The following is a 14136-nucleotide window of genomic DNA, read 5'->3' as shown; positions in this document are numbered from 1 at the left end:
GACATAGTAATTCTACAAAAACTAAATAGTAGGGACAGATACGCTAAGACTAGGTTACAAATTAGTATGGCAATAAGAGTGATAATACTAATAAAAAGAAACGGAAATATTTAGTCAATTTTATATAAAGGGTTCTTCAGTTTTCCATTAGCCCAATACTTCTTTATCCTCTCACAGCTTAACTTTCTCCTTAAGCCAGTTCTGGGGGGTCATCTCAGAATGGATATAAAAATGAAAGAAATTAGTTTATCATTCCAAGGTCTTTGCACCAAATTTCTTAATCTGTTCATTCCTAATACCACCTAAACCTGCAGAGTTTCCTACAACGAGCTTTCGCACTTCCTCATGGGTAAGCAGAATATCCAGACAAGAAGGGTGAGCACTACTGGCTGGGTGAGATGCGGGAGCCTTTTCCACATGGATTAATCATGCTTCCCATTCATGATTAGTTGATGAACCACTTGATCTGGACCAACATTACAGTGGCCTACATTGCGTTATTTAATGCCATATAGTCAGTGAATTGTTGTCCGTACTTTCCAGCTACTATGACATATTAATCTCAGAGATAGTCTTCTGCCATTTTTCTCTCTTTCTTTTACCTACGAGTTTACTGAGCTTGTTGGATATGATGTAACCTCTTCAAAGAAAGTATTTATGCAATAAGTAGCATGGAGTTCTTTTAGAATTGATTCTTCCTCCTTCGTCCTGGAATATACAGTACATTCTCTCATTTATATTCCAAGGCACAGTTGAACAATAGCAGTGACAGGCAATCTCCCTTTTATAAGGAATGGCTCAGAAAATTCCCCTATAAACTTGAACTTAGATTTTGTGTTGGTTAAGGTGAGTTCTAAAAATTTGATTAATTTTGGGTGGTGTCCAAAATTTCTTAAGATTTGCAATGTTGAAGGTCTACAGATACAGTCATATATGCCTTTTCTAAGACCAGAAAGATTACTGCAAGAGGCTTGTTTTGTTTCCAGTAATATGCCACGATTAATTTTACAGCTGTGGTCTAATGTTCAGGAAATTTTTCCGTTATTCAAATGTTTGGCAGAACCATGTGTAGGGAGGTGCGAACCATTGAACATTAAATTAATCATCTAAGAGGGTACACCCACCTTCAGAATAAATACTATTTCTTCCAATAGTCAGAAACTTAATTGTCCGACTCCTTGGCTGAATGATCAGCATTGAGGCCTTCAGTTCAGAGGGTCCTGGGTTCAATTTCTGGCCGGATCGGGGATTTTAAACGTGACAGATTAATTCTTCCGGCTTGGGGACTGGGTGTTTGTGTTTGTCCCAACACTCTCCTCTTCATGTTCAGACAACAGTAAATACACTACCAAACACCACAAAAAAAGTGCAATAGTGATTACATCCTTCCATAAATGGTTGGCATCAGGAAGGGCATCCAGCCATAAAACAAGGCCAAATCCACATTTCGCATCTGCAACCCCATAAGTGTGGGAGAAGCGGTAGAAGAAGAAGTCAGAAACTTTATTAAATTAGAAATTGGTATGATGAAGTAAATCATAACTCAAAAATTAATCAAGATATTTTGTATTTACATACATACATACATACATACATACATACATACATAAATACATACATACATACATACATACATACATACATACATACATACATACATACATACATACATACTAGGTCATTAAAATTTGCACTGCCATGTGCTATCAAAATATAGTAAAATAATGTTTTATTTGTAAAAAAAAAAAAAAAAAAAAAGTTTGGAAAACCAATGGGAAAACATAAAATAATGAGACTATCCCTGCGGAAATGGGTTATATGGTCACGCTGAGCTTTGGCATATCATAACTATGAGAACTTTCAAAATCACAGATTTAATCTAAACATCTCTGCAGAACCCTTCATATGGCTACACTAGAAATAAGAAAGATATCTCCACGTGCCCCAGGTTTTGGAATATCTACTGGCACCAAAATCTCATTTTTATTTGTTGGGTCATTTCTGGGCCAATATTTTGAAATATTTTAAAATGTTGATTTTCAAGGAGCTTATTTTAAATAGATCTCACCTGGCACAGAGGCAAACAAACAACTGAAACTTCCCATCCTTTCCAAGAGAGTGGCTGGAGCTGCAGATTAGATTGACTAAGTGGCAGTAACATTGCAAAATATCTCTCTCTCTGACCAGCCTTCGTTCTGCTGAACGACGACTTGGACTGCCAACATTCACGGACAGATTATCTTTTTGACAGGGATCCTCAACTAGGATGGCTTCAAACTGTTCTTTCACACGAACTGGATCAGAAAAAACAAAAATACAAATGCAAAATGGCACTATACACAGAGTAATCAGTACAAGGCAAATATTTTCAATGGGATAAACCTCAGTCAAGCACAAATAAAAAGTGATATGCCATCTTGGTTGTAGCACATATTTTACATGAACTAGGTTATGACTTACCATGAGTTGACAATTCATGTTATGATAACCTGAAAACAGGCTGTGACTATCTGTTAAGAAAAAAAAATAGGAAAAAGAATAGGACTATCAAAGAATAAACAAAAGATAGGTCAGTATTGATAAAAGGAGCAATAGAAAGGACAAATATGTGCATACTAAAAGGCAAATACATCTTTAAGTACCATTGTCTTCACAGATTGGTTCAATCCCTATCAATCATAGTTCATATTGTTTTATCTCTTCTCAGTTTTTAACAAACCCTACTTTACTTCCTAGCTTCAACTATAATAATTGACATGACTGTGTTATCTTCTTTTTCTGTTGCTAGTGGTTTAATGTTGCACTAACACATCAAACGTTTTCGGTGATGCAAGGACGGGAAAAGATTAAGATTGGGAAGAAAGCAGTCGAGGCCATAATTTGTTGTGTGTTTAATGATGCATTAACACAGATGGGTTTTCAGTGACAATAGGTAGGGCTACAACTGGAAAGATAGTGGCTGTTGTCTTAATTAAAGTATAGCCTTGGCATTTGCTTAGTGTGGAAACGGAAAACAATGGAAAATTGTCATGGCTGTCTATGTTGGGGTTTAAATACACCATCTCCCAAATGTAAGCTTACAATGACACAACTATACCACTTAACAAACTAACTTGATGACCATTATTGAGACAGCTTCATTCTTATTGCAAATTAGTAAGGAGGGAGTGTGATAACTAATATATTTTGATTTAAGGCAAGATATCATTTTATTTCAGGCTGAGAGTTTGCTTTTTTAATAAACTGTTACACTAATTGTTTGACACCTGGCATCTTATTAAAAATGGCAGTCATAGTTTTGTTCTGAGACATCCTTCTTTATAAAATATGTATTTACTCTCACAACTTATTCAAAATATATGTGATTTTTATAATATTGTTAAAAATAATTAAAACATATAAATCAAGGTTCAATAAATCAAACATAGAATATTTCATCCAATAGACCCACTAGAGAGCAAATGTCACAACTGTAAATGTGCCTGTAATGCTAGCTGCATTCCCTGGCTGGACATCTTTGTTCTTGATATAGGATGAGTAGGACAAGGAAAGAGATGAGAGATAAAAGTGTACAGGTGCTTTAAAACAAGAAAAACAAAAAGATATATGTGGAAGACAGAGAGGTACAGTAATAGGAAGATGTATAATGACCAATCACTGAGCATATAGCTTCCTGTTTGTGAAGGGTATTCGTACACTTTAGAGTTTCTTTTCACTTACGTACAGAAAACTGTTAGCGGACAGCAAGTTAAGCATTACATAGGCAGATTTATACATAAAAATGCATACAAGATTTTTTAATTTCCTTTATTAATATGAGAAATGAAGAATTATATTACACAACAACAAACAAGCAAACGAACAAATTTACAGTAAGAGGAGAGAAAAATGAAACTAAATTACAAGACAATACTGCAGACTAGAAAGTTTTGAACAACATAACATTTCTCATCCCATCTACAATTTTCTCCCTAAGAATATAAACTTAATGCTACCAACCAATCATTCACAGCGACTGGATCACTGACTCTAAAGGTGTCACATGCACCTGCTGGCAAATGTCAGTAAGCATTAAAAGCTTGACACAGCCTAATAACCTGAAAACACACTAGAGAGAGAACTGGCTATGAAAGCATACATTGGTTTGCATCATCATCTTAAAGTTCCCAATGATATGCAACGTTCATTATACGAGGGGCGTACTATATTATTTTACACTTTATTTTTTGTATGTCTGAGTATGGTTCACATTTCACTTTTGAAGGCGGTGACATGTAACTAGTGTCTTATTCCACCGTTTGGTAGCAGCACACACACAGGGGCCAACGAATGCACTCGTCATAGCCATTTCATAACAACACTGTCAGCATAGGAGCAGACAACATGGAAAGCAACTGTCAGGGACAGCGCTATATGACTTCGTTCCTAAGGAAAGGACGCGTAACCACTGCAGAAATTCATTGGCGCTTGGTGGCAGTCTGTGGAGAACATGTGCCGTCATGGAAAACAGTTTACAACTGGATGGAAGGTTGGAAAACAGGGTGTTCATCAGTGGACAAGGGAACCAGTTCTGGAAGAAAAATGACAGTGTCAACACCAGCCAACATTGCCCAGATGGAACAGGCCATCCAAGGAAATAAACGCATCACATTTACGGAAATGGAGGCAGCCACAGGAATGAGCTAAAACACCCTGCAGCGGATCCTGCACAGCCACTTACAGCTGGGGAAGGTGTCGTCCACGTGGGTGCCTAGACTCTTGTCTGCAGACGAAAATCTATAGTATCTATAATATAAAGAAATCGGCAGGAGGACATGACTTCAAAGCATTTCCTATCTCACAGTACATAATTCACCACCAGTATAGAATCTACTACAGGAATTGCCAGCCCCGCGGTGTAGGAGTAGCATGCCAGGTTCGATTCCCAACCAGGCCGGAAATTTTACTTGGATCTGAGGGCTGGTTCGAGGTCCATTCGGCCTACGTGATTACAACTGAGGAGAAGCGTGTGGACGTGTACAGAGAACTTTTGCAACACCATGATCGAGATCCAGCCGACTTCATGGCTAGGCTTGTAACTGGTGATGAGACATGCCTCCATTACCATGAGCCACAAACGAAACAACAATTGATGCAATGGAAGCATAGGGGCAGTCCACTGCCAAAGAAATGTTGAACAGTGCCATCAGTTGGGACACAAAGGGCATCATCCTCATTGACATCTGTCAAGGCATGGGTACACAGCACTGCAAAAGAATGGTTTCAGGAAGGTCTGGAGAGACTGACACATCAATGGCAAAAGTGCATACAGTTACAAGGAGATTATGTTGAGAAGGTGGACGTAACAACAGATGTGCAATGTACTTCATTTGGGTAGACAAAATAAAGTGTAAAACAATATAGTATGTATGCCCTTCGTATGTTGAGTCATGCAGCAGAACATATTCTGTTGTGACAAAAAACCACACACATCCCTCTCTGGCAGCCTCATCACACCATATTGTTTTCCTTTGGAACCTTCATAAGGATAAAGATCAATGCTGAACACACCAAGTCTGGAGCTACTATGCTATACTGAACGACCCTGCGCAGAACACTAGCACAACGGCTACTGCATCATTCAGCTGGATTGTAGTCACTGGATGAAACCATGTGATTTATGGCAAGTGCAATCCATTTTCATTCATCTTGTCCCTGGACGAAGGAAGTGAATTAATGGAGAACTCTGAAATCTATAGTATATAGAAATCGGCAGGAGGACATGACTTCAAAGCATTTCCTATCTCACAGTACAGAATTCACTACCAGTATAGAATTTATTACAGAATCTACTACAGGAATTGCCGGCCCCGCGGTGTAGGAGTAGCGTGCCAGGTTTGATTCCCAACCAGGCCAGAGAATTTTACCTGGATCTGAGGGCTGGTTCGAGGTCCACTCGGCCTATGAGATTACAACTGAGGAGCTATCTGACAGTGAGAAAACCAAGAATGATGGCCGTGAGGATTCGTCGTGCTGACCACATGGCACCTTGTAATCTGCAAGCCTTCGGGCTGAGCAGTGGTTGCTTGGTAGGCGATGGTCCTTTGGGGCTGTTGTGCTATGGGGGGTACTGTAGGAATTATGCACATAGTATACTATGAACTTGTAACATGTATAAGCAAGACCTGATCAGTGACTTCAGTGACAAAGATGGATGAAAACCAACAGGACTTGGACAGCAACACAATAGTGGTTAAGGATTAGGTGGGGAGAGATTAACAAGGCACAATAACCCACTATGTTAATATATGATATGATTTATCCTCCATATCCAAGCGGTGGTGTATCCTTTCTGATAAAACCCTGACCGACTCCTCATCAAACAATCCACACTACCAGAAATCTACAAGTAATAGAAATAAAAGACTTATTAATCATTAGCGCATATTTTCAAGGAGAAAGGACAGCCTCCGACATTATCGAAAGTCCTTCTGAGGCAATGCAAAATCGCACATCAAAAGGCTGCTATCCTAGCAGGCGACTTTGACTGTTGGATAGTCATATCAAACACCAAAAGCCAGCTGGTTATAGACTTTTTAGAACAGGAGGGTCTCATTCTACTCAACAACAGACAACAAATGACATACAAATATTATAACAATGCTTGTGCAATTTATCTAATCTTCATCAACACTCATGTAAAAACCATAGGAATCAAGACCCTCTAAAACTAGGATGTGGCCCCTCTAAGAAACACCTACCAGCAGTCACCAAGACAGCATATAAAACCAACTATTCACAAAAGAGAATTCATGAGAATTTGATAGTAAAGCATTCTCTCAACAATGACTTTATCAAGCAAGCAACAACAAAAGTAGGACACATCAAGGAGCAAATTGCCAAAAGGAACATAGATACAGCAACTATTAAAATGGAAAATATCATAAAGGAAGCACAAGTTATAGCAACTATGAAGAAATGCCGATCACAGCCTTGGTTTGATAGTGAATGCTACTGGAAACGGAGGCAGGTTCTGGAACATATCCACAAAGCCAGGGCCGCCAAATCAAAGGAAAATTTGCAAACATACAGCATCTTAACACACAGTTATAAAAGCTTGCTAAAAGAAAACAGTTCAGTGTGGATAAAGGAAACAGACAGAAGACTTGTAGAAAAAGCAACCGTCAATCACATCGAAGCACTGAAACCTAGGACATCAAAATTCTCTCACTCTTTGGTGATGCAAACATGGGAAGAGCACTTTAAACTCATTTTTGGAAGAAAAGAATCTGCTTTGGATTCCATCCAAACGAAAAACAAAAGAATTCCCACAAATCACAGAAGTAGAAGTGATAACCACAGTTAGTCAACATAAAGGACACAAAGCTGCAGACCCAGATGGCATTTATAATGAACATCTGCAACAAGTATTATCTTACATGGCAGGGATATGGATACCCCTTTTCAACAAATGTATGGAAATGAGCACAATTCCAACAAGTTAGAGATCATCTAAAATAAAGGAAATGGAAATAAAAATTCACCAGATTCCTACAGAGGAATTATTCAAGTTATTCAAGGTCCTTAACAAAATTCTTACAGAAAGATTAACCAAACAAAATCTTGTGTAATTTCTGACCAGCAATTTGGTTTCCACAAGGAAAGATCAACTCTTCATGCCATTGAAAATCTAATGGCAGTTATCGGTTACGCCCTACAAAATCAAAAATGGAATTACCATGTCATCTTTATTGACTCTGCAAAAGCCTTTGACCTACTGGACAGACATTTATAAATACCCTCTCTCATTTGCTTGGAGAAGAAAGGAACCTACTCAGTATCCTAGCTAATATCCTAGACCATAATGAAATTACTATCGAAGATATCCTCCAGTCATCTTCTCCCATTAAACAGATGATCAGCATCCTGCAAGGTAATCCAGCCAGGCCAGTGTTGTTCAACTTGGCGAAAGGCAACGTAGTAACAGTACTTAAAGGACAATCTTCTCTATTAATTTATGCAGACAACATGGCCTTAGGTTCATCTAATCTTATAATGTTATTTGCTTTACCTCCCCCTAATTACTTTTATGGTTTTCGGAGACGCCAAGGTGCTGGAATTTAGTCCCACAGGAGTTCTTTTACGTGCCAGTAAATCTACTGACATGAGGATGTCGTATTTGAGCACCTTCAAATATCACCAGACTGAGCCAGGATCGAACCTGCTAAGTTGGGGTCAAAAGTCGGCGCCTCAACTGTCTGAGCCACTCGGCCTGGCCATCTAATCTTGATGACCTACAAAAGTGCACGGACAATATGGCAGTATGAGCAGATATGAACAAACTACAACTGAATGAAAATAAAACCGTTCATATGACTTTCCCAAAAGGAGGCAGGACAAAACGGGGCGACAGAATATTTTACAAAGGTTAGGTACTACAAAGAGCGAGACATTTCACATATCTAGGAATTGAATTACAAACCAGTGGAGTAAATTTTAACCAGCATGTCAGAGAAAGAGCGGTCACTGTAATTTGTGCTATAAGTGATATCTGTCATATCAGACTGTTGTTCTCCCTACACCCAGTGATAAAGCTCTTTAACAACGAAGTCAGGCCTATTCTAACCTAGAACATACTTTTAATCTGGCATCATATTACAAAGATCAACCTACAAAGAAGGGAAGCAGTAAAGGCTACATTCCTAAAATGAGCACTAGGTATTTCTAATCTAACATACAAGCTTGCAAAGAAGCCATTTTTAATTGAGAAAATAAGATTGGAATTTCAACTTCCAACCACAGCAGCATATGAAACCTTCATACGGGAAAGGACAGAGAGGAGGAATGAAACTTATCTTGGCTTCTATAGCACTAGTGCGTTTGGTGCCGAAGTATGAACTAAGTAAGGGGGTAGAGAGAGATTTTTAAAATTTAAACTATTTTAATCATATTATATATGGAATTTTGTTTCCGATGCATACAGATTTATATTCAATGTTATAATAATGACTGAAATTAAGACAAATCCTATAACAACCTATAACCCTATGTGCACACCAGTGGCGTATACTGTGGGCTACCAAGGCAATTGGTGAAGCCCAAACATCAAATGAGACAATGGAAATATTAAAGTACATTATAATGTAAGCATCTGACACATTATTCCATTTACAAAACTTGAAAGCAACGAGAAAGAATATCACTCGTAATTCTGAGTGCAAGGCATTGGAGACCAACATTGCAGCCTTGGTGGTACGTCCCTCTCCCCTCAACTCAGTACGTGCGGCTTGCTGCTGTATATATCAGATAGGTGAGGGGACCGAGGGTATAGGTATGTAAAGCTTCGGTCCATCAGATCGCCAGTGCTAACCAAGGTCCGGCTCCATGGCTAAATGTTTAGCATGCTGGCCTTTGGTCACAGGGGTCCCGGGTTCGATTCCCAGCAGGGTCGGGAATTTTAACCATCATCGGTTAATTCCGCAGGCACGGGGACTGGGTGTATGTGTCGTCTTCATCATCATTTCATCATCATGACACGCAGGTCGCCTACGGAAGTCAAATCAAAAGACCTGCATCTGTCGAGCTGAACTTGTCCTCATTTCATTTCATTTTGCTAACCAGGGAGTGGGAGCAACCATGCATTCCTTATCACAGATACTTCGTCACCTCATACTTCTGACTTAATTATATAGATAACAGAGTGCTAGTATTTCACTCCTGTCTACTTCTACATCCTTGTAGAAAGACACTGCAATGTCTGCTGTTATAGGAGTAACATAATTTTCTTTTTGTATGTAGATCTGCTAAAATGAAATGTAATCTTTGAGGTTCAGTATTCTCTTATAATCATCATCAGCATCATCATCATCATCATAATAATCCAGTTTCCCTGGGACTGTTGGTGAGCCTCTTCCACTCCGTCTTACTGAAATATGTTCTGTTCTTCATGACAACCTCTAGCGTCCTTCCCCTAGCTGCAAGGTCCATCTTTACGATGTGCATCTTGCGGGTTGGTTCTTGTCTTCCTACCATCTATTTCCCTGCTCCACGCCTCTTCACATTAAAATAAGCTGTCCTTGTTGATTCCATCCTCATTACCTGCCCAAATCACCTCAATCTGGATATGCAGACCTAATCCAACAGTAATGCCTGGATCCCAGCTTTATCATGTTTTTTTGAATTGTGGACCTCAGGAACTTTATCTCAGATACCTGTAACCTCGAGAGACCTTCTTGGTGAGAGTGCATGTTTCAATACCACAGATTAAGACTGGTATGAAGTATTGATTGAACATCACCAGTTTTTCTTTTCTTGGTGCTTTGGAGTTTCAAATGCGTGTTCTTACTAGCTGGTAAATATGAGAGCTCTTCTGCACTATATTTACCACCTGCTTTGTGGCTAGTGTGTCCTAGGAAACTACCTGCCAAGGTAGGCAAAGTTTTCCACTTTTTTCCAATGGATTGTTTCCTAGCATGATATTCACTGGTCATCTCTTTCTGCTTATTGACATTGCTACTGGTTTGGCTTCACTTATCTTGAGACTGAATTCCTGGAACCAACCTTCCATTCACTGAGTCTCAACTGTACCTGTTCCTCAAATTCTCATAGACAAAATCCATTGCAATAAGTTAACCAGAGGTTTTCTTGATGATATTCATTATGTCATCCATGATGGTGATAAACAATATTGGGGATCAAGTACACTGCCCTAATGGACTCTACTTCTGTTCTGGAACTGGGATGAATGACTGTCACCGAATTGCACAAGCTGGTACAGTGGTCATACAGAATCTGAACTTGACCCACCTCAAGCACCTCCTCAACATGAAAACCATTAACAAATCTTTGCCTTTCTCCCAATATTTCTCTGTTAACATATGGACACTGGCCATTAATAAAGAAACAGCCTTCATACGTAATATTTTCCATATAGGAAGTGCATGAGAAATCACCAGAACTAAAAATCATTTCCATTTTGTTTTCAAATATAGTAGTTACCACTTACCAAAATAATCCCAGAGATAGAGATTCTTTCCGAAGAGTCTTGACGACTTGAACCCACAGAGGAATACCTGTTCTAAGCAATAGACCAATCCCATTTCACCACACAACAGCAAAGTGAGAGTACTACGGTCCTTCTCATGCTTCCGCCTGTAGTAAAATTTTACAATATTGTTCACAGCATCACCTGAAAACATGAACAGAAATATTAAGAACAACACGAATAAAGAAAAAGTACAACAAAAGATGACTTCACACAGAATGTATTCATTGCCTCCAAGAAAAGTATGAAGGCAAATTAATTTCCAGTTCACATCACAAACAATTATACCAAGCACAGAAGGGTCATGTCGTGAGACTAGTTAGAGACCTAACAAGGAAAACCCTGTTTTTGACTGACTTGAAAAAAAAAATGAATGTACAAAGGGCCAAATATATATTTTCTATATCTGTCACAGGTGCGCTGAAGAGTTTGCCTACTGTTGCTCCTGAGGTGGTGAAAGATCAAGAAAGTCTACAGAAGTTTTTTGAGAGTTTCTTGAGATAATTAGAAAATGGCATGACATATATGCAATATAAAGCAACTGTATGAATCTAGGAACAAAGACAAACGTTTCTTTTCTGAGGCAGACGATGAAAGAATCAATTAGCTGACGAATACGTTTTTGCCATTTGTTGAAAAAATTCAGCACAATAAGAGCAAGAAGAAGTAAATCAGCATGGAAACTTATGAAGCACTCGTTATCACAACACAGTCCAAAATAAAATGTATTTGGTACTTGTTGTCAGTGGGATTTCATTACGTATTAAGTATGAATTTATCTAGTGATGATAGAAAACTCTTGTTCAGCCACTTGCAGGGAAAAGGAAGTTTCAACAACATGATGGACTTTAGATCTTTCCTCTATGCTATGGAAACAAAATGTTGAAAACAAGAATGATAAATCCACCTGATTTTTCGAATGCTGAAAGACAGACTTTCAAAGAACTGGATTCCATCAGGACACTGCGAGTAGTTCATGAGACAACTCAAGTTCAAATTCCTCAAGACTAGACTAGCCTTTTGAAGGTAGGTTACTAACGGCGTTTTCTGAATTGAACAAATATTAATTTTTCAAATGTAACTCAGCTAACAACATCTAACATTATCTGAGCTACGCTTATGGGATCGTTGATAGTTAATCCGATTTTACAGCAGAAATTTGTTTGTTTCATTCTTTTCAGAATCATCCATTAACATCAGACTCTCAACTTTAATGATGGTGAGTGGCTATCTTGTTTGAGTGGCAGAAAAAATACAGAATGCTCTTCTAGCTTAGAGCTTCTGTCATCAGCTGTCAGTGACAGTCCCTTAATGTACTTAATGTAATTTCAAAGCTTTTCAGTCTAACACTAAGTATAACTTGTATGACACTATAACATACCTGTTAAAAAAACACACTATTAAATTTAATTCTTGAAAGAACATCATCAGATTCTATCAAATCATGTTCTTTCTTTTCTATAATGATGAAAATTGTTTAGAAATATTTATGAATATTGAATTTTCACAACCGCATTGTAATAGAAACAGACTTTCAACCTATTATGCCGTGTTACGTACATTTAGTTCGTGTTGAAGATATGTTAAGTACAGAACAAAAATGGCCAACCGGACACCAGTGGGATCCGAACCCACAACCTCCCGATTTCGTGTCGGTTGCTCTACCAAATGAGCTATGGTGGCCTAGGCAATCTTTGTTCTGTTGGATCTAAGCTACAGGTCTGGCACTACTATCACCATATTGTAGAGTGTGTTTAAGTCGCCCATTGAGGGCCAAGTCAATGAATATTGAATTTTTACGACCGCATTGTAATTGAAACAGGTCATGTTACGTGCATTTAGTACGTGTTGCAAAGATGTTAAGTACAGAACAAAAATGGCCAACCGGACACCTGTGGGATCCGAACCCACAACCTCCCGATTTCGCGTCAGTTGCTCTACCAATTGAGCTATGGTGGCCTAGGCCATCTTTGTTCTGTTGGAAATGATCTAAGCTACAGGTCTGGCACTATTATCACCATATTGTAGAGTGCGTTTAAGTCGCCTGTTGAGGGCCAAGTCCCCGTGGGGGTTTTCTTGCCTGTTCCCCTATCGGGCTGAGGGAAATAAAATACCCTCTTGCGGACCAAAAACAGGTATTGCCAGAAAACGTCTTGAGGCAGTGTGATTGTTACTAGCCCAAGCCAAGGCTTGGAAGTGTAAACCTCGCCCACACGTGCTAGAGAGGCATCCATGTTACCTCCGCGCGAGTGATACGGTGTTTCAGGTGAAGTGGGTGCTGGTGATTAAGGTGAAAGCTCACTGCGGCGAGCTGGAACCAAAACATCACTTTGCCCTACGTAGCCTGAACGAGCCACGGGTTGGGAACGGGGTGAACCCAACCTAGGGAGAACCCATGGCTGTAAACTCAGTCATGGTAATGCCAAATGGGAACCACGAGAGTAGGTCTACTGAAGGTGGAACAAACCTGGTCGGGTTCGGGCCAGGGGCGGAGAATCTGAGTTGCAGGGGGACAACGTCTGGCGGATTGCCTCATTACGGATGGCGAGGATGCCGCTCAGGACACCAGAAGCGGCAAAAACCCTACGTCATATGGAACCGTGGACATTTCAAATGAACCACCTAAACAAATACGAAGGGAAGCTTTTTTTTTTTTTTTTTTTTTTTTTTTTTTGTTAGTTGCTTTACGTCGCACCGACACAAATAGGTCTTATGGCGACGATGGGATAAGGAAGGGCTAGGAGTGGGAAGGAAGCGGCCGTGGCCTTAATTAAGGTACAGCCCCAGCATTTGCCTGGTGTGAAAATGGGAAACCAGGGAAGCTAAGGGAGCTCCAGAAGAGCAGGTCCAGCGGCAGGTCCAAGAGGATAATATGGAGATAGAAGTCTCAGTAGGGCAGGCTGAATCAAAATCTGAAGAAGAAATAGAAGCAGCAACAGGGAAGCAGACTTCTGGACAAAAGGAAACAGGAGATTTCACTGAAAAAGACCTGAAGATATTGGCATCAAAACTAAATAAGATGCAGGATAGACCACCTCGCACAAGTGCCTACTACAAGGAAAAGAAAAAGGCGAGGAAAGAAGCCAAGATAGTGGCTGGGACTTGGGTGGAGA

At 39.5% G+C, this 14136-nt stretch overlaps 1 protein-coding gene across 1 annotated transcript in view; it reads right to left on the bottom strand.

Annotated features, from left to right (window-relative positions):
- pns (pinstripe) overlaps positions 1-14136 on the bottom strand; it is a 508843-nt gene that overhangs the window by 108157 nt on the left and 386550 nt on the right. Inside the window, exons 21-22 of the mRNA XM_067136728.2 lie at positions 10985-11167; positions 2069-2294 (exon numbers count right to left, since the gene is read on the bottom strand). Of these exons, the coding sequence (XP_066992829.2) occupies positions 2069-2294; positions 10985-11167 (409 nt within the window). The remainder of the gene's footprint in view (positions 1-2068; positions 2295-10984; positions 11168-14136) is intronic.

This window comes from Anabrus simplex, chromosome 1 (genome assembly GCF_040414725.1).
Source record: "Anabrus simplex isolate iqAnaSimp1 chromosome 1, ASM4041472v1, whole genome shotgun sequence".
Lineage (NCBI taxonomy): Eukaryota > Metazoa > Arthropoda > Insecta > Orthoptera > Tettigoniidae > Anabrus > Anabrus simplex.
The sequence above is the reverse complement of the archived record's forward strand: the minus strand, read 5'-3'. Positions and strand labels throughout refer to the sequence as shown.